General features: G+C 35.1%; 1 protein-coding gene across 1 annotated transcript in view; it reads left to right on the top strand.

Moving 5' to 3' along the window:
• Positions 1-20,899, top strand: part of acj6 (abnormal chemosensory protein 6) — a 71,785-nt gene extending 50,886 nt beyond the window's left edge. Inside the window, exons 3-4 of the mRNA XM_076135245.1 lie at positions 6,384-6,566; positions 18,236-20,899. Of these exons, the coding sequence (XP_075991360.1) occupies positions 6,384-6,566; positions 18,236-18,943 (891 nt within the window). The 3' untranslated portion in view covers positions 18,944-20,899. The remainder of the gene's footprint in view (positions 1-6,383; positions 6,567-18,235) is intronic.
• Positions 20,900-21,512: the final 613 nt, after the last annotated feature.

Here is a 21,512-nt window from a genome sequence, read left to right as displayed (position 1 = left end):
GTGATCATATTATGTGTTAGATATTTTATTTATTGAGAGTTGATTGACAACATTTTTGTTAAGTTTGTGTTACAGTAATTACATGCATGCATTATGATATTTTTTGAGTTGATCCACATTTTATTAAGTTAAAATTTTATAAAAAAGTAGATGTTAATATTATATTAGTGGTATAAAGTTCATAACTATAAATATTACTTCATAACTTTGTTACGTAATGGCCACGTAAAAATCTAAATTGTACAAAAAAAATCCAACTTAAATCGCGGTTTTACGGTAGATTTCTTGAAATGCTTGTAAGTTTGTTTATCATCAAGAATGCCGCAAAAATACAAATTATTTATTTTATTACACAAATAACTTAAACATTTACCTAAATTTAATATACAATACTACGAACTAACAATAACACTAAAAAAAATAACAACTAGCAATTACTTAATCCGTTTACAAAACACTAACTAAACACAATTTAACAATATTTTTACAAAAAAAAAATACACCAACATTTTTACTGACGCAAATCTAAATATGTACGATTAACCGAAAATTAACCTTGTTTATGCAAAAAGGAACCACACAGCAAATACATTACTTTTGAGATATCAAAGGTTTTACAAAAACATATATCTACTATTTATTAGTTGCAGTTGGTTCTGCTTTTTGTAAACCCTATTTCTGAGGGAAAAACCGTGTCTTTTTTCTATAAGGTAGACCACTTTTATTCCGTTAAACGTAAAACAAAAAAAACGTGTGGTTCAATTTTGCATAAATACGGAAAATTTGAAGCTAACCTAACTATTAACCCTGTAACGCTCGTGTGTTCGTCTGTACATCAGAGGCAGCGGTCTAATCGACCCTATCCGTAGTGACATTTGATACACTAGTCGGGATCATGGCGTGCTTTAACCCTACAACGCGAGCTTGATGAGTAATAATAGACTTGGATTAGCGCAGAGACTAATGCTCAAAGCTTTTACTAATAAGTTTTAGACAATGTTTGATGAGGGAGAGAGATGGCACTATATATTTCTCTCCCTCAATACGGGAGACTGTTGCCCAGCAGTGGGACAATAATGGGTTAAAAAAGTCTTCTGTCTCTTTGTTTGCAATAAACTTGAAATCTAGTGAATGGGTTTTCGTACGGATTTTAATTGTTGTTAATAGAATTGTTGTATATTTAAAGTACTTAGCGACAATATTAAGTAAAATCATAAAGAACATAATAAACATTTTTCAAAAAAACTATTTTGTGTCGTCAAAAATTTTCATACAGAAAGGATTTTTAGCATTCTGCCAGTAGCTTAATTGACAAATAACCAAATAAAATATTTTCAAAACATCATCTTCAAGGCAAAAAAAGGATCTGTTATCTAATAGTCTAATATCTATTTGATGACAGTTCAAAACGTCAAGATAAATAATAGTACGACAGAAGCAATAACAAGAAGCCTGTAAGTTATCAGAAACAATAAATATTTTCCTTAGAAAACGTTGATCGGTGATCATTTCAAGTGTTTCAAAGAATAACTTCGACGCATATCATTTCCATGGAATATGATAAGAATAAGGCTTTTCTAGTGACAAACCAGTAGAAGGATACATTTTATCTTAAGTAGTTTTATCTAAATTAATAACTAGCTTCTGATAAGATTATATCTGAAAAGTTTTCTCGGGATGAAAAGGTTCTTATTAGTGTATTTAGTGTAGAGTTTCAAATTTGAATAAAATTCTTGCATTGGTGTTTTCGTGATAGAGTAACAAACATATGTACATACACTACCATCCACACTTACAAACTTTTGCATTAATTATATTAGTGGGATTATATTTTATACTACGCAATTAATCAAATCCAAGCACAATGTCATATTTTTTAAATTTAAAACAACTTACTTACTTTTAAATATAGTACAAATAAGGTTTTATAATTCGTGGTAACACACCCTTCGGTAAGACTGGTTGTCAGACTTTCAAGTTTCTAACTAATGGCAACGACTGTCAAAGATCATTTTTGAAAATAACGTGCCTTCCGAAACACGAAAGAACTCGATACGTTTAATATGGTCACCCATCTTCAGAACAACCTCGGCTAACCTAACCACAAGCTCGTCACTTAAAATATAAAACAAAATAATACTTTATCCCACTGATCTACTCCATACCATTAAACTTATAACACGATATGAAAAAGAGTAGTAACAATATCATTTGCTACATGACATTGCAAATTGTAACTCTGACAATAATTGCTTGACAGGGGACGTGACGTCACAATTAAATTAGTACCCCAAGTGGGGACCAACCAGAGGGAATGTTATATTAAATTGATTAACTTATGCTAGTTTGTTTTCATGGTGATTTTAATGAGAATGTTATTGTAAGGGGCTAATCGAATGTCGATTGTGTTGAGCCTTGAGGCATGAGACCGGTCTTATTGTTTGAAGGGGGTTTTATTTCATATTTCGTGTTCTTTCTGTGTGAATTTTACGTCTTTTGATCCCAGCTACAATAGTTTACATGTTTGTTTGTTACAAAAGTTAATTGAATTGATAACTATATTGATATAATGAATGTTAAGTTAGGTTTCCAATTGTCCAATACATACTTACGTACTAATGCAGAAAACGTAATAAAATTTAAAGAAAAAAAATATTTTATTTATTCTGAGTCTTGAGGTATGGAGCTGGTCTTAATCCTTCAGTGTGTGATCATGAGTGTATTTTACGCATTGTGAATAATGACGTTACGTATGTATATGTTATTTTTCCTTTGTTTGATAAGTAGTTAGAAACGCACTTTACGTTAGTCTATCTGTAGGTACCATTATAATTATTAGTGGTATAGTCAAAATCCATGAGTCGAATGGTTACTCAGTTTGGGCCTCATCGTATGAATTAAAAACGTAATTAACACGTTTTAAGGACATTTTTTGTTATTTGCCTCCTTCATGAATTATACAAATAAAAATAATTTTACATATTAACAAAATAACATATAATCACTGATAACAAACGAGCCCTTAAGAATATTATATTACACAAGTTCATATAAAAAAAAAATTTTGCATGTTTTTTTTTAGTAACAGTTTTTTTATACACTCGTTCCTGTTGATGCTGTTCAGTTATCTTTGATGGATGCGCTCTCAGCTATTAGTTGTACATTAAATATAACTCATCTCTGCTCACCCCTCGCGGAACATCTGTCGCGTAGATTCCTATCGGCGATAACTTAATAGAAAACATATCAATGAGTTTATCATACACTGTATATTAGGACCAGTTATCGTAAAAAAGAATCTTTTGAAATCTGGGACTTTGATATATGCAAGTATCATAGTTTTTTTTAAATGATTATATTATCCACGATTCATGGCAATATTTCTAGCAATATCCCAATTGTTCACAGACTTAAGTTGCATTTGTAAATATCTATTAAAGATAAAATAGTTTACCTTGCAAAAAAAACAAACTATACCTTTGTACTATGCCTACAATACAGATGTCGAAAAAAAGAGTTACAAAACTAAAACAATTTAACCTCATTAATCCGTGAACAAATAACAAAGCCCCTCACATACCCTTAGAGCAAACAGCCCTAATCCTCGACAATGACAATAACAATATTCGGCCCATAAAAATTACTCGCATCACTAAATAGAATTTTGACAAGTAACCCTCAAACGCGCGCGGCTGGCAAACGTAGCGAATTAGTCGGCGCGAGCGGACACTTGTTAACAATTACAAGAGGGTTAGTGAGGACTCCGAGGGCAAGAACTCATTCCCACGATCTAACAGGGTTAAGTGGACACTTGATATTTTATTGTTTGTTATATTTGTATCATGATCAGACATCAAAAATGCTCTCTTAATCATATTTTTAAGAAAAAATATACATAAATTTCATGAGAATGAATGTTATCGACAATCATTTATTTAATTGGAAATTGAAAAATACAGTGTTCCGATTCTGCTTTATAATAGCATTAATTAAAATCAAATTACCTAGTGATCTTCTCAAAATTATAGTTTAACATTTCAAATGACGTAGAAAAACACACATTCCGTATTATTTTGGAAAGATTTGAGCATTAAAAACATACACAAAAAATGCACACATTGTTCAAAGTTTACCCAAAACAACTTAAAAGTTGGTATAACACAAATCCATCCCCCTTACACCCAAACATCCCTTTACAAGTTAACCAAAACTAGGTTTCCATCAGCCCTTCCCAACAAAAACCAAGAATCGATTTAAACAGAATTCGAATGCAAACAGATACGCCGGGGGCCTGGCAAATAAAACTGGCAAACGTGCCAACCGCTGCCAAACGTGCCAGTGGCAAGCTAGTGGCATTTTAAAAGTGGTTCGTTGCCATAAAACTACCTGCTTAGAAGTCGGCTCGCGCAGAGACATACGGACGCTTTTACACTCCACCCGGCTATTTAATTTACTAGTGGATGGATGAATTAATTGTTTTAACAGTTTAGGGTTAAAAGATTGTTGTTCTGCGGATTTTTGTGGGTTTAGATTTGTATGGCGTTTAGTTAGATATTGATTTTCGTGTTATATGGGTAGGAGTTCGCATGCATTTGTAGAAGAATGACTTGATCGTTTTGTATTGGTTTTGAAATGATGAAATCTAAAATTTATTTTATTTGACTATATTTTACGTTTCGGAGCATCTTTCAATCTACAATGTGCAACACTGTTTTTTCAGAACCCAATTTATATTTCGCCAAATAGATTTTCTTCACTTACATTATACCAGAACCCTAACTTCACAAATCTTGCAATTTTAATCACATATTTCATTTCAACACTACACAATCGCATAAATCATGATAATAACATTCACCCATTCAAATGGCACACCCAACAAATTTCGTCGGCCAATTGACTATCTGTCCAGTGTGAACCACCCTTAATACAGAGTAACTCACGGGTCAGATGCTCTCATAAATAATTGAATATAATTCGTGAAAAACCCCTGTCCACGTTTATATTTTATTTATTTTAACGTACAGCCCCAAATTAGTGGATGTCTCCATCGTCGGTCAGGTTAATTTTTATCCAGTGATGCTGAGATCATTTTGGTCGCTAATTTCATTAGAAGGTGTGTTTGTTGCTTTATGTTAAATATAAACGTGCAGTTCTCGCTTCGTCGTTGTGGTTAAGTGAAGGTTGTATAGGTTTGTATTCGGATGGGTAGCCGTGTTGATGTAAATTTTAGATTATCCTTTTGTATAATTGTCCTTAGATGTGAGTATGTCTTTTGGTTGGATTATTTCTCTCAGGTGTTGTTATATAATAGGAAATATTTTCTTGCAAGGTATTTTATTTGAAAGAAAATGGTTTCCCAGTTTCTACGGGTGCAGTTTGTCGACAGTAAATAAAGTTGTTTATGTAAATATGTATCACCATGCATGTTTAGCTGCAGTTAATATTAAAATGTAGATTCTGTACATAAGGGAATGTATTTTTGTTGAAAGTTTCTATTAATCAAAGTAAAATGTACTTTAGCGGTCACTGAGTTAACTAATGATTTTTGAGTGTTTAATCTTAATGGTATAACTACTACGAACTTAAATTTTGGAGTGTTTTATTATATTCTTAAGTCAGTGATTGCTTCCTAATGTAAGACTCTATTAAATATATTTTAATAAACATATTTCTATACGTTTTGGTTTTATTCTAATATTATAATCCTTAGTAATTATCTAGCTTAAGTGCATGCCATTGCATAATAAATTATCAGCATGCGTTAAAACTAATGTAAGAATGCTGGAGTGGCTTTCAATTATCATTACCCATCTAATATTATTTACTTTAACAAAACAAATACAACATTAAATTTACTTTCTTAACGAAATGGCTAGAAATCTTAAAACACACTGAGAGATGATCTCGCATGGTATCTAAATATCGACAGCGTATTTAAAAATGTTGTGTGAATCTGATCAGCATCTTTAGCCTAATTCAACATTTTTTGGTCATTTTACATGTCAATCGCTCACTAGTCGAAAATCACGTTTCTGAAGACCTTCTGTACTGGACATACCCTACATAATACTTCCCCTATGTCGACGTAACAGAAACCTTAGCCACAGTAGTGCACATCGACGAACAAAAGCCATCTACGGTTGTTCATAGGCTTAATTCATGCAATTCTACAACGCCCGGGCATTGGACAACCGATCTAACAAATTCTAGCAACCCTTACCAAATGCAGTCCACCGTTCTAAAAGTGTTTGTTTGTTGCACAGGGTGACCAAGGCCTCTAGCAACCCTTACCAAACCCAGTCTACCGTTGTAGAAACTGTTAAACTGGTGGTAACTTTACCAGTTGTTTACCGTTGCTTACGTCGTTGTTTGTTGCACAGGGTGACCTGTTCAGCGGGTTGAACGATGGGTTGCTGAGCCGGGCGGAGGCGCTGGCGGCGGTGGACATCAGCAAGCACCAGTCGGGCCCGCAACCTGGCCCGCCGCTGCCTCAGCTCAAACACGACATGGTGTACCACCACGGCGTGGGGGGACCATCGCCGCATAATGCCAGACCACATCAGGTAACGTTTCTTTGTATGATCCATTATGTGTACGTAACTTGATGATTGGTAAAACTTCGCAATTTTTAATAGTTTCGAAAATTATTAATAACTAGCGGACCCGCGCAACTTCGCTTGCGTCCAATAAGAGAGAATGGGTGAAATTTTTCCCCGTTTTTGTAACATTAATTACTGGTACTCTGCTCCTTACGGTCGTAGCGTGATGACATATAGCCTATGTCCTTTCTCGGGTATCAAAATATCTCCATACCAAACACAACATATATTTCATGCAAATTGGTTCAGTAGTTTAGGCGTGATTGAGTAGCAGACAGACAGACAGACAGAGTTACTTTCGCATTTATAATATTAGTATGGATAATGGCTACATCAGTTTCATTGATACTGGCCAACGTTGCAGGACTTTGTTTATAGTGTCCAAGTGTGTGCACAATACATCACAGATTTACAGTAAATATGATCACGTAAGATCTCCATAACTTGTTGAAATATGAACTTTTAACGTTGCTCAGTTGAAGAAATAAATAAACCAAGATGTTCGATAGTCGTAACTCCATTCAACCTTAATATATCACAAAATTATCACCTAAGCGTACCAGAGTCTATAGAAAAACTCAGTCAAGCCTCTCTATCTATTTATCTATTAAAACAATGTATACAAGACACTTTCATAGAAACAACAGGCGTGTTTAAAGGTCTAAGTTTGTCCTCACTAGTTCTAAAGAGTAAGGTCTAAGTCTAGACCTACAGTTAGTTCCACGTGCATACACTTCTAGGAATAATACGTAGTGACAAGTTAATTAACTATCTACCGTTCCGAGGAACAAACAGAACGTCGATAGTTTGACAGCCCGTTCAAGACACCTTCGTCTGTGTAATGTATTCCAAGTTGCTTGTTAGAATTACTAGGTTGAACGTTTTCTTGATTTATTTTTAAATGAGTGTTGTTTGATTTTGATAGCTTTTATTATTTACGATTTTACGACGACTTGTACACGTAATATTATTTATTATAATGCAACGGGTCTTAAGTGTGATTTAAAATTGAATGTTACAATCTATTATTGGTTTACCGGACGTTTCGATTGAGTAACACTTATATTAGTCAGGGGCTGACTGATATAGCTGCTAATTACAGTGACGAATAAATAATTACTTTTAGATGACTACAGTCCTAAACATCACTGTAAAATAGTTGAACTTTTATGTTTAGTAGTGAGTCTTATTTCTAAATTACATTAAACATAAGTCACCCGCAACTTTAACGCTACGTTTTAGCTTTTGTATAACCACAAAAGTGTATCACAACTATTACTATATTGTATCAAATATTACGTTTCATACTTTATCACCCTGCCTATTCCCAAGTACTTGAAACTTCATCATCAAATGAACCATCTAATGTATTCAAATATGATTTTTACGACAGCCAATAGCCGACTCACCCTTCAGTATTTCATACTTCGAAACATACAAACACCCTACAGTTATTATTAAAACGCGAGATCCCGCCCCATACATCCAATCCATGGGAATCATAGAAAATCGAATTTTCCATCAATAAAACTAAGGTTGTATCGTAAAAATTTTTGCAAATTCGACCGCTCTGCGCCTGGATACCCCTCGTAAAGTAACCCCGCGATATGGCTGAGTGTTCGCTGATTTTTTGAATATGACTTACATATGTAGTGCGAGGGGCCTACGGATCAATGTTTGTATGATAGAGTACAAGAGTGGAGTATGTTATGAGTATTGCTTGTTTAGTGGTGTTCCGTATTGTTTTTGAATGTAAAGTATGCTACAATATATACGATGGGATACTTTCATGTGTACTTCCATTGAAACATAGATCATTGAAAAATTTTATATAGCTTTTAGTACAGTTTGTGTTTGTTGGTTTTTAATAGTTGGTGATTTAATTCAGAATGTAACATATGCAAGCCTTTTCAAAAATAATGCAGAAATTCTTTGAAAATCAGTATCAGTAACTTTCAAAGAGATGATGGTAAAGCATCGATAATTTGATTGAATATTAAAATATCTTTCGCAAAATGATCAGTATTTATACAAATATGACGGAATACTGCAACGACAGAGATACGGACAGACAGAATAAATAATTATAATTAAGGAACAGGCGAAGTAGAAATGTGAAAATACAGTTGAAAGTACAAAGGTTAATTCTGCAAATCCGTTTTCTGCAATCGCCATAGTTTTTCTTTGAGATAATTTCTTAGGAGTGCACTGAATGTCGTCTTCTTTTATTGTTAGTTATAAAATTATTTTTACTGACTGCCTCTATGGCGTGGCTGATAGGATATCCGACTGTTGATTATGCGGTCTCGGGTTAAATTCTCGATTTAAGCAAATAATGCATATTAGAATATTTTCATTAGTAACTCGGGGTTTTCAGGCTTGATCTCTTTTACATATGACTAACATTGTTAACAGCAAAATGTTAGTGTTTTTCATACACCTCTGCTTAAACCTTTGGGTATAACAGGCGTAATACAATGTATGAAATTATTTAATTAACAAATATAGTTTAGGCCAAAATAGACAATAAGGGAAACAACACGATCCCATCGCCATACTAATTAATAACTGTACCAATAACCCAACCACAGGAGCATTGTACTCACATTTACGGTACTAGATACAAGTACATAAATAATAATAAGGGATGCATCTATAGCTTGACTGGGGAGCGGCCCTTAGGGACCGGCCCATAAGATATATGCCGCCGGAGGTATAAAAATGACTCAGAAATATGCACTGCGAAGAGTATTCTATTGTTGGGCTCTATGAGTGAAATATCTTAGAGAAGAAACAAGAAATGGTGTTCGTTTTCTATAGCTAATAAACCATTGAGAGGCCTCTCTACAGGGCCAAGGCATGGCTTACTTTTGCCAAGCTTAGAGTGCAGTTTTCCTAGGCGCGGGTTAGAGACTTTCAAAAACTATTTTGAAAATCTGTCAGTCATGTAAACACTCCTCACATGGTTATTGTTTATCCCCACAGTTAAATACATTTCATTTTCCGCCTCGATGTTTTTCTTAATCGTTTAAGCAGCAAATGAAAATTATTTCAAATACTCACAGCTGTTCACCGTTTATTTACGTAGGAGGTGAATACTAAAATAGCTCGTTTATCAATGCTCCAACCTTAAATATTTTCTAAAAAAATGTTTTTATTATTGAAAATGTACACTCGTTGTCTAAAAATAGTCATCATTTTTTAAACTTCATTTTTAACACATCGTATGACAATATAGCCTGAAATGTTTTATCTATACTTAAATGTATGAATTGACTTATCTATAGCGTTCAAAAAACATGCTCATAATCTAAAAAAATCTGTAGCACGATTCTGTACAATCGGAACCATCGAGATTCGAGAGCTTGACATTTTTAATGTACTGCCAAAATAGTTTCTATGACGTCCGCTAGAGGCGCTGATCAGATTTTCATACAAATTTTTTCGATGGCTAGCCGGTTGCCGATACTCGATAGTAGTAGAGAATTGTGCTACGGATATCTACACATAAAATACAAGCAAATTTAAACCCTGAGGTGGCATTTTAAGATCGTGAATATTGGAAATATGTAACGTAGAATCTAGATTACTAGACTATTGACCCAGTCTGGTTGGCAGTCGCCAGTTCGCCTGTCCGTCTGCATGTCAATCGTACTCTTGCACACAATACTAGTGTACGTCGCAAGCGTGTAGCCTACGATTATCTAAGCTTACTATTACACTACTACTAATCCTACTAATATTATAAATACGAAAGAATATGAAGATGCAAAGAATCTACTGAATCGATTTCGATAATAAATTTAATAGTTTAGGACTAAGATAATTTTACCCCGAGAGGTTTTTCTACGCAAATGACATCGTGGGAAGAAGCTAGTATAGATACGAAGGATTATGGGGATATTTGTTAATATTTAACTTAAAAACAGCTCGATTGATTTTTTTTATGTTTATATTATTTCGTTAATAAATCTTAGAAAATATTTTTGCGCGAACGGTACCTATCGCTTGCAGCAGATTCAGTTTTACGTTAAGACATAGATAAGTTTTGCAGCTTTATAAATATCCTGTGAAAACATCAATTTCATTTCAAGTGCACTGATTTTCTCTGCCACACTACTTTAACAGACAGTAAATTAAACCCACAAAATAATTATCTCAAAATTATACCTACGAAACAGCAAAATCCATCCAAATCGGTCAAGCAGTTCCCCCTAAAACTACAATACAAGGAAAACTATAAATAATACCTTTAACATGATAAACTCAGAGTCGAAATGTGCCGGCAATTTTTTAACTCACCCCTTAGCTGTTCTGAGGGTACCCGCGTAATGCTTTCTTTATTACCCTTGGAACCCAAGCTAGCAGTTTGGGGGTCGAACCCACGTACCCCCAACCTGTTAGGGGTCTATATGTCTGTAATCTGTAAATGTAGTTGGTAGTATTGTGTTGTAGTCACATTTAGAATTGCTCGTTTGTTGGGCTCAATGAGTTTTGGTTACGGAAGCGGGGGTGATAAAATTATTGTATTGCTTCCCCGGTTGGTGGGATAGTTCGTGGCTGTAATAGTGTGTTCGTCTTTTTATTGTGTATTTGTTGACTGGAGATGATAAAATAAAATAAAAAATACGTTCAATTATGTTTTTTTAAGCATTTTACTGATAGAGTCTTAACTTTAGTGTCCTATAGTATCAATAAAAGAAAAAAAAAATATTAAGGCGTATACACATGTTAATAAATAGATTGCTCAAAAATGACTGGTCGTATCTTACCGCCGATGGGGTGATTTGGAAGAAAAGGGGGAGGTCTTTGCCCAGCAGAGGCACAATCAATTGGGCTTAAGTAAAAAAATATACATAATAATATAATATTAATTAGAAATGTTTTTTTTTTTTATTTATTAAAGTTTTAATAGGTACAAGAGGTTTTAGAAACTGTACAGAACTTATATTATTATTAGAAATGTTAATACATAATATCATTAATGTATGTGCACTCTAAATTACGAACTAAACTATTCTCCGCCGTACTTATATGAGACTACCCACAAAACTGCAAAATTCAAAGTTTCTAAGCTTTGTACAACACAAAAGCGAAGTTAGTTAATACAGACTGCTAGTGAAATGTTCTGAAACTCGTATAATACCTTGCTCTTACACTTGCCAACTTTACAGCGTTTCATATTACATACTAGTTTCTAAAATATTATATATTAAATTACATGACTTATACTTTTGAAAGACTTCAACGCTGACTTGAAACGAAACTGTGTTAAGTTTTGCAGTCACTATAGTTTCGTATTCCGCTTGTAATTATACAACATACATAGAGAATATCATGCTTGTTTTACCCAAAGGTAAAAAGGTAAGGTAGGTACAGAGGTGTATGAAAATACACTCATGTTTCGTCATGAACAATGTTAGTCCAATGCAATAGGAGGTGAGTCTATTGCTATTTACCAGGCATATTACCAAACACAGGGCTATTGGAATGTATGCAAACGGCTGATAAAGTATGTACTCTATTCTGAATGAAAAAGATGACTTAAAACAGTGCCAACTAGTTGTAGGCTCTATCTATTTAGGTAAAAGAAAGTTAAAATACCCTAGTACTTCGAGATATTGCACAAAAATAATATTCCATAATATGCAATTTTAAGATTCTAACATAATTTTGAAACTTTCACTTTATACGAGAATTAACGCGATGAACCATATTTTATCCACATGTTATATTAGTTTTAGAGTTCTTGAAACTTGCTAATACAGTTTTAATCTTATTCAAAATATTAAATATATTACATACATAGCATCACGCCTGTTTTACTTGAAGGTGTAATAAGTGTATGAAATCACCCACGTTTCGCCACTAACAATAGTCCCATGTAATAGACTATTAATTGCCACATAATAATATGATACTAAACTCCAGACAACTGTTAAAAATAATGTAAATGAGTAAATATTTTTTTTGTAACGAACTATAATATATGAATATTATTTAATAATACCCATATTTTCGTATTCAAACTCAACACAAAAATATTTTTTCAATTGCCAACTCAACATTTTCATTTACATTTTATTTGACAATTGCGTTTCACCCTTTAAGATTATTTCAAGATAACCCTACACCCGTGTGACAAACGTTGGAACTTAAACAAAAAAGTGTACAAAGGGTAAATATGGCCCTTGGGGGGTTGCCAGTATTTTTAGTGCCCAATTGTCGGGGTACCCTCAAGGGAACGCCGTGACAGTTTTTGTGTAGCGCTGTTTAAAATTGACTGGTGTAGCATGACGCTCGTGTGTTATGTACTATGCTTTTTAATTTTGATAATATATTGTTTTACTTGCATTGTAAGTAAAGTACAGGGTTTTTATGCTGCAATAAGTATATATCTTATCTAAGTCTATGTATTCTGCAATGTAGAGATGGTTGTAGGTTTGTTTTGCAGGTATCTTTATACGTTTATGCGGAGGTGATAATTTTAGGTTTATATTTTTGTAAAGCTCATCAAGAAATAAAGAAAGGTTTTGGCGAAATTAATTTATCCTTATGATTTATATCAACGATTATATTCCAAGGTTCAATTCGTTTTAGTAGTTTCATCGAACACTTAAACATGATAATTGCTGATATTACAAATTGGACCAAATTTACTGCAATATTAATTAACTTTTAACTATATCAATACAATTTATACCATTCAAAATTATTTAATCAATTTAGAATAATAAAGGTTTATCCCATTAATAGATATCGAGTCTTATTTTTAAATATGATTAATTGTTCGAATTTCAATTTTCTTTGTCAACCTGTATTAAAAAACAGGTATAACATCCCTGATCGAAACCTTCATGGACAAGTACCTCGCCCTCCAGAGCCACAAATAGAAACTACAACCAAACAACCATAGAGGAACAGTCAAAACAATTCACTACTAATCATAGCGAATCCACTTACACACATGACACGAGAATATCAACCTTATTACTATAAACATACGAGCTATAAAGAGCACAGATTGACATTGGTGCTAAGACAATATGAGCTTTATTACAACGGCGTAAGGACCTTGTGCGTAACGTATGGAAGTATGGCAGTGTTGAAATTGATGGGAGGGCACAGGTCTTGGCGTGGCTATGAAATCAGCGGGTTTATTATATATATTATAGGATTCAACTGCGATTGCGCCAGTGTGGCATCTATACTGAAATAAATCTTCAAAAACATTTGTTATATTTTTGATTTTATTTTGCATTTAATGCGTTGAATTAGCTGTCAGATATGATCGTTTTTGCATTTTTATTCTAAAAATAATAAGCACGATGGTTTACATACAATGTATCTTGTCGGAAAACATTCATATTGGTAGGAAACCAACTCTTGTTTTCGTGCAGAAAATATCAATGGTTAGCAAAGCTACATTTAGGAACTAGGAGAGTTACTCTACATGTATAGAGAATGTTTAAATCCACGAATTGATTGAAAGTTTATGATTATGGACAATCTGTGGTTGTGGTTGTGCATTTTCTTGCCATTGCCATCTCTATCACACGTTACCAAAATTACTAAAATTCTCCCAGATGCTAACACACCTAGCGCTTCCTTCAATACCATAGTTCTCCACAAAACTACTTCGTCAAACCTCTCTACCTGATAGAGTTCAAAACCGTATGTTCGATACACACCACAAACAACCACTTGGCCGTCCGGCCGTCAGTTACACCCTGCCATAGACTTGTAGAACTTCCAATTGTGACGTAAGAAATAGCTGTAGATGTAAATGTTGTGTATGCATCGGCTACAGGTAATTACAAGCGGCTCAGTTAGCGTCGCGTTACCGGCACGTCCAAACGTGCACCTTACAAATGACTGACTTATATTCTTGCACACGGGAATTTACGTATGTTGACGTCTCACAACTACTACTAGACAATGACGTCACTGATATTGATGTACGTATCAATCAGCCTTGCTTTTCTTCCAAAATATGTTGGAGTCAGCTTCCAGTCTTGCCGGATGCAGCTGGATATCAGTATTTTATATGGAGCGACTATTTATCTGACTTCAACAACCCAGTTACCTAGGTACACGACATCCTTCGGTAAGACTGGTTGTCAGACTTTCAAGCTTCTGACTACTGTTATCAACTGTCAAAGATCTTTGAAAATGTCAGCCGGGACCTACAATTTAACGTGCCTTTCGAAACACGGAGGAACTGGATACGTATAAGATGGTCACCCATCCACAGAACAACCCCCCAAACGTAACTTAACCTCAAAGATCTATCCTCGAGGCTATTATTAACTAAGCCACGAGCTCTTTATTCATATTTCCGCTCGTTTCATGGCCACCCCAAACAACAAATTCGGCCACTTGTCCGAATCATAATGTAGCGACACAAATCACTATTATAGGAATATAATTTATTTAATATCCACTTGCAATTGTAACCGAGGGAGGGGACGCTGTCGATAAAATATAATTAAATTATTATCTAGTCGATAATTTGTAATTGAAATAGGGCGTTGTGAGAGATTGATATCGATTATAATTAGTGGTGCATGTTTATATTGTATTTATTTCATATTATATTCGAAGTGTTTATTTATAAATGTATTTGTATTCTACGAATTCTGTTTTGAATAAAATTATAGAGAACCGATCGAATCAAACTACGTCTTACAGTGATATTGATTTCCACGTGTCGTGTTCAAATTGGTAGCTATTGTGTCCTCTAAACTGTCTCACGCCACTGATTTACAAAAACTTTTGTTTATTTTAAACTCACAGGTAACTTTTAGTATCGGTGCAAGATTTAGCTACGTTTGCAAATGTATGTATCTACTAATCTAAGTTTATCAATCAAAGATAATGGAGGAGTACTTAAAACTTTTAAAAAATATAAGTGATAAAAATAGGACAGTCCAGATGCACTTTCGTCGTATTTTGGATGTGTTGTAAAAGTGACAAAAATGTACGAATCTTCAGATTCGAACACCTCCAATTTCAATAGCTTAAACACTTACTAATCTTAAATATTGTCTCATTTATGGCTATCTCCACTCTCCAGTAGTCACCTACCTTTTAATCTTCTATACCTACTGTTATTCACGACAGTACAAAAATAGATTTAAATACTTGATACTTAGTTACAGAAATTGTTTACAAAACTTCTGATTAAAGAAACATAATAGACTTTACTGATTCCTTTGACTCCACTATCAACCTGTCTTACTTCAGAAATTCTAAAATAGCATTTCCTGGCGCCTTTTTAAAATATTTACCGCGACTCCTTTAATCTATCGATACTAATAAACTATTCTAATTGCACCTCTTATGTAAGCCGGGTCAACGGCCGAATGGAAGCCGAACGCCTTGTAATTGGCATAGAAACAGTCTTGTACAGGTTTAAATTTTAAACTTAACGACCACGATCGGCTTACGGCTTAGACTCGAAGTTCTAGGCAATGCAACAGTGTCACCTAACGTAATTGATGTATCAAACGATCGGTACATATTTTATGAAGATGGCGAACGACTTTTGACATGAACTGTTGTTTTTTCATGATATCGTATGCGTTTGAGTTTTATGCTCGTGTGATACGCTTGTATTGTTTAATTCTATTATGATAATTATGCAGACTTTTTCGGACGTGATAATTGTAGGTTTGTCTAAAAATAACATTATAGAAGGGTTGACATTGATAAAAGATTTTTGGACTTTAAAATTCTCATTGTGACCCGTTTAGTCCCGTTAAGACCCCTTTAGTATTAAAAAAAATAGGAGCTTAGGAGCAAAAATTACTAAAACTAATCAATTAATTTGTAAACAAATACATTCGAAATATTTTAAATTGTAATCATCGAGAAACTTGATCAGACTTATAAAACGAGACTTACTAGACAAGCAATTTACTGGACATCAATAAACATAAAAAAACAACCAGGTCATCGAATTCATACCCCAACTCAATGCACGTCACCAATTTGATCTCAATAAATAATTCATTATATCGACAAGTATAAAAGTAAAGCCGTGTCGCATCACTAGCCGATGACACGGTCCCCTCGCGATGCACCGCGTGTATTGCGCGTATTGTTCGTGCATTCGTCCTGAGTCGCGTACTCGTAGCGCATTGTTAATACACTGCACCTGCGATGCGGTTATACACCTAATTACGTCAATAAAATTACTTTTTGGTAAAAAAATAACTTTTACAACGTGATTGGGGCAACCCTTTGATTTATTGTTACCAAAAAATATGTTAGTATATATTTTATGCGTTTTCGTTTTCGTAATATTCTCAAGAAATTTATCAAAGTAGTAAGATTTAATAAACTCAATTTTTATTGAACGCATCTATCGGTCATGCGGCAAGGCATTATAATAAAAAGAAACGAAATCTTAGTAAACTTACCTTAATCATTGAATATAATATTTTTGTAATGACGTCACCGTAGTTTACTTTTAATATAGAAAGAAAAGCTCTATACAATACCAGTAACAATATTTATTTCTACCAAAATTGGTAACGGAAACCCAACTACTATATCTTCAACGACACAAGCCCACCTTCCAAAAATGTAGTCAGGTTATGTTAGGTCGAGTAACGAAATATATCGTAGTTGTACATTGCAGGGGTACGTGCGGATCCCTAATTGTGACGTAGAGCACCCCCGGGACGCCGGACACGAACCCAGGACTGCATGTAATAGATAGTGCACTTTTTTATTTTTTTCCAACCTACTATTTTATTCAACGTGGTTCTCGAGGAAGAAATATATTGTCGTAATGATCTGTGGCGGAAATTCAAAGGAATTTAACTTGCATTTCTGATTGTGTTACGCTGTTGAATTATTCTGATGATAGAGGAGTTGACGATTAGGTTTCTTTTTCGTGTTTGGGTTTAGATGTTAATTGTTTTTTCAACTGATAGAAATTATAGTTTCTACTATTTTGAGTGGTCCATTATTTATTCACATTAGTAGCAAGTAATCTTCAAATTAAAATAATTGCTTCTATAATGAGCTGAACTGTTAACGTATTTAACAAATAAAACATCATTAATTAGTCAAGATCAGACATGTGTACGCCAGGTCGGAGCTCGTTACAAGCGGCGTAGATCAATGACATTTAATGACATTTCCCAGAGGAAGGTCGAACATAAAATTTATTTTAAATCAAAGCTCTCTCTCGGTCGGGATGCAGCGCAATATTTATGGCAGCGCATATGCGCCTCGCCTCAACAACAAACATTCATTTTCGCAACAATGCCGGTCAACAACTTAAGCATATTGGCGGAACACTCGCTCCCAATCAACGTGACAACACCGCCCCCCGCGCCCCCCAGCGCCCCCGTGGCCCCCGTCACCCCTCTATGAAAAAACACAAGTGTTTGCTCTCATAGAGAATGAGTGCAAATCTGCACAATGATTGTTTATGTTTCCATATCGAGCCGAGTGCCATTGTCGTCGCGAGCACCCTCGCTTTATTTACAATAAAACGTACGATTTAACATGAATGCAAAAGTTAATACGACGGACGAGTATAATGGCGACGGCGCCCCTCATAATCCTCTTAATAACTGGAATATCGACAGGGAACTCAAGTGTTTGTCTGTCCGCAGATGGGGCACCACGGCATGGAGGGGCTCGACATGCTGGACCCGCTCACCTCCTCCTCCATGACGACGCTGGCGCCGATGGGCGAGGCGGCGCCGCCGCACCACCAGCTGCACGGCTACGGCGCCATGAACCACGTCATGAACCACCACCACCACGCCGGCGGACTCGCGCACGCTCCCCCCGCACATCTCGGACACCCCGGCGCCGCCTTGCACCCCGACACTGACACGGACCCTCGCGAACTCGAAGCCTTCGCCGAACGATTCAAACAACGAAGAATCAAACTCGGTGTGACTCAAGCGGACGTCGGGAAAGCCCTCGCTAATCTCAAACTGCCCGGAGTGGGCGCCCTCTCCCAGAGTACCATCTGTCGCTTCGAGAGTCTCACGCTAAGTCACAACAACATGATAGCGCTCAAGCCCATACTGCAGGCGTGGCTCGAGGAGGCGGAGGCGCAGGCGAAGAACAAGCGACGAGACCCCGACGCACCCAGTGTACTACCGGCCGGGGAAAAGAAGCGCAAGAGAACGTCAATCGCGGCGCCGGAGAAGCGAAGCCTCGAAGCATACTTCGCTGTACAGCCGCGCCCCTCCGGGGAGAAGATCACAGCCATCGCTGAGAAGCTAGATCTCAAGAAGAACGTGGTGCGAGTGTGGTTCTGCAATCAGCGACAGAAACAGAAGCGTATGAAGTTCGCGGCGCAGCACTGACCGGCGGGCGGCGGCGCGGCGCTGCTGTACCCGGGCGCCGGGTACGGCTACTGAGCCGCGCCCGCCCCCGCCGCACCACACCTCGCGCCATGCACACACACACAACACACACACATACATACACACACACACCCGCCACACATATAAAACAAGATCTCATCCCGATCTCATTTCTTCACTCCCTCGAGTCGAGCAACTTAGTCGTTAGTGTAGATATTGTATATCCGTTTTTATGTTTGTTTATCGGACTCTTTATATATGTTTCGAGACACAGGGTATATAATAATCGATTATATACATATCATGACAGTGAGTAGTGGTCGCTTCATACATCGTTCAGTTCGTGCGCGCCGTCTTTCAATGTTTTCGGAGCATCGAATATGTACATGATAAAAATTGAAATTCAGGATTTTTAAGAGAATGTGCCTTGCAAATAATCAATATTCTGTGTTTTAATGTTAGTAACTTGATTGCTGCGAGTGGCAGGCGTCGTACGGACACTCGTGCACGCGGTGCGAGCTGCGAGCGCGGTCACACGGCCCCCGAGCCACCGACGAGAGGACTCACTCTCATCCTACAACACGTACAATACGTACATGTTGTACAACATGACTATCATCACATTATCATTCTGTCGACTTTGCTCACTACTTGGATGTGGCCGGCAGGCTCGCGGGGAGGCCGTGTGACTCGCGCGCTCTGTAATGTTTAAATTATATTTAATAAAACATTTGTTAGGCGTTTTGTTCTCATTATATAGATACTGTACAAAATAATTGTAAGATTTTATAGTTTCATGTTTAAGTTGTAGATAGTATTCAGTAGGTTCGTACTATAATTTGTTTTATTTAAGTTACTTCGTTTATTTCAATGATTATTAACATTTCACGAAATGGCACAATTTCTAGTCTAAGAGGTTATTAGTGACATTTAGCCAAAATAGTATTAAAATACATTTGTACATATTCACATTTCGATTAACAAGTAGGCATTAGTTTAAATACACATAGTTACTAAAACGAAAGAAATTAGTACAACGCGGTTGGATTCATGCACTTCTTATAACTAGGACGTCATGTTACTGTTTGTTTGTTTGTACAAATGTTTAGATGAATTATAATTAGGAGCGACAAAGTATGATCGAAGGATGCCAAAACTTTTGTTTGATATCAAAATTCTAAATTCGTGTGCGGCCAAAGTATTGAATGAAAGTAAAATATAATAAATAAAAACGCTTTAGTTACTTACTGCATGAATCCAAAATGGTGAGAGCACCACGGCTTACGTAATAGAAAACAGAAAAAAAAAACATAAAAAATTTGCGAATTATAAATAATATTTTTAAAAGATATTTTGTAAATATAGATTTAAAAAAAAGACTTAAGTAATGAGACGTGCAATCTAGACCTCGGTAATTATAAAAATAACTGCTAGGAATTTATGGGATCTACCACAGACAATGAAAATTACACGTTATTCTTTATAAATGATCTAGTCTTTAGATTAATTTAACATCGATTTAAATTATTATTTATTTTTTAATTTACGAAAAAAAGTTGTTTTTAGTTTTTACAAAATTGAGTATGATATGTAATTTGTCAATTAATTAGAAGAATGGCCAGTGATGCATTTGTTTTTATTTATTTGTTATTAAAGTTTGTGTGATTGTGTGATAGTTGTGGTCGCCACTAATATGTACAAGTTGCATTTAATTATATAAGATAACTACATATAATTTAAACGCGGGAAAATGTCATTACCTTCTGTGTAGGTGATTAAGATTAATATTAAGCGACTGAATTAACGAAGTGTAAGGATTTTGGTGAGAATATATTTCCTACGTCAGTTTCACATGAAATGTATAACAATGATCTCAATAATAATAAAAATAAGCTTAAATATAAGACGTATTATTATAATAATTTAATTTAGTATAATTTAAAACGCGACCTTAACTATTGCACAGTAAAATTTATCTATCATTTTAATTTGTAAATAATAATTGAAAATAATTAATAATAGACCGAATGTAACTATTATTACTATTAGTTCTGAAACTAAGTGAGTAATAATTTTAAGTAGACATTAGAAAACGTTTCTCTTGCAATTATTAATTCTTAATTAATTATTATTATTAATAATAAAAACGAGACAATCTTATTTCGAAAACCAATAAACAATAAATTGAAAATAGAAATATTAGTAAAATGTGGTGTTTTATTACAAACTTATCCTAACACACAGTTCAAACTATGAATGTATACTTATTTCCCAAAAATATAATCATTTTTTATCGACTAGATTATAATACTACAGAAAGTAATATAAACTCATAAACCTCTAAGTAAGATAATAAATTTATTTTTGGGATAACTAACACACGGTCATCTGATTCCAAACTGAGGAGGGCTTATACTACGGTAACCAGATTACCGATAAACATACTTATTTACTTCTAAATACATACTTACATAGATTAATTTACAACGAGCTCAGAACAAATACTGGTGCTCATCTGACAAATATTTGTCCCGGGTGGGATTCGAACCACACGCGGCGCTACGGTTAT

The sequence above is a fragment of the Anticarsia gemmatalis genome, chromosome Z (genome assembly GCF_050436995.1).
Source record: "Anticarsia gemmatalis isolate Benzon Research Colony breed Stoneville strain chromosome Z, ilAntGemm2 primary, whole genome shotgun sequence".
Lineage (NCBI taxonomy): Eukaryota > Metazoa > Arthropoda > Insecta > Lepidoptera > Erebidae > Anticarsia > Anticarsia gemmatalis.
This window is presented reverse-complemented; position numbering and strand designations above follow the sequence as displayed.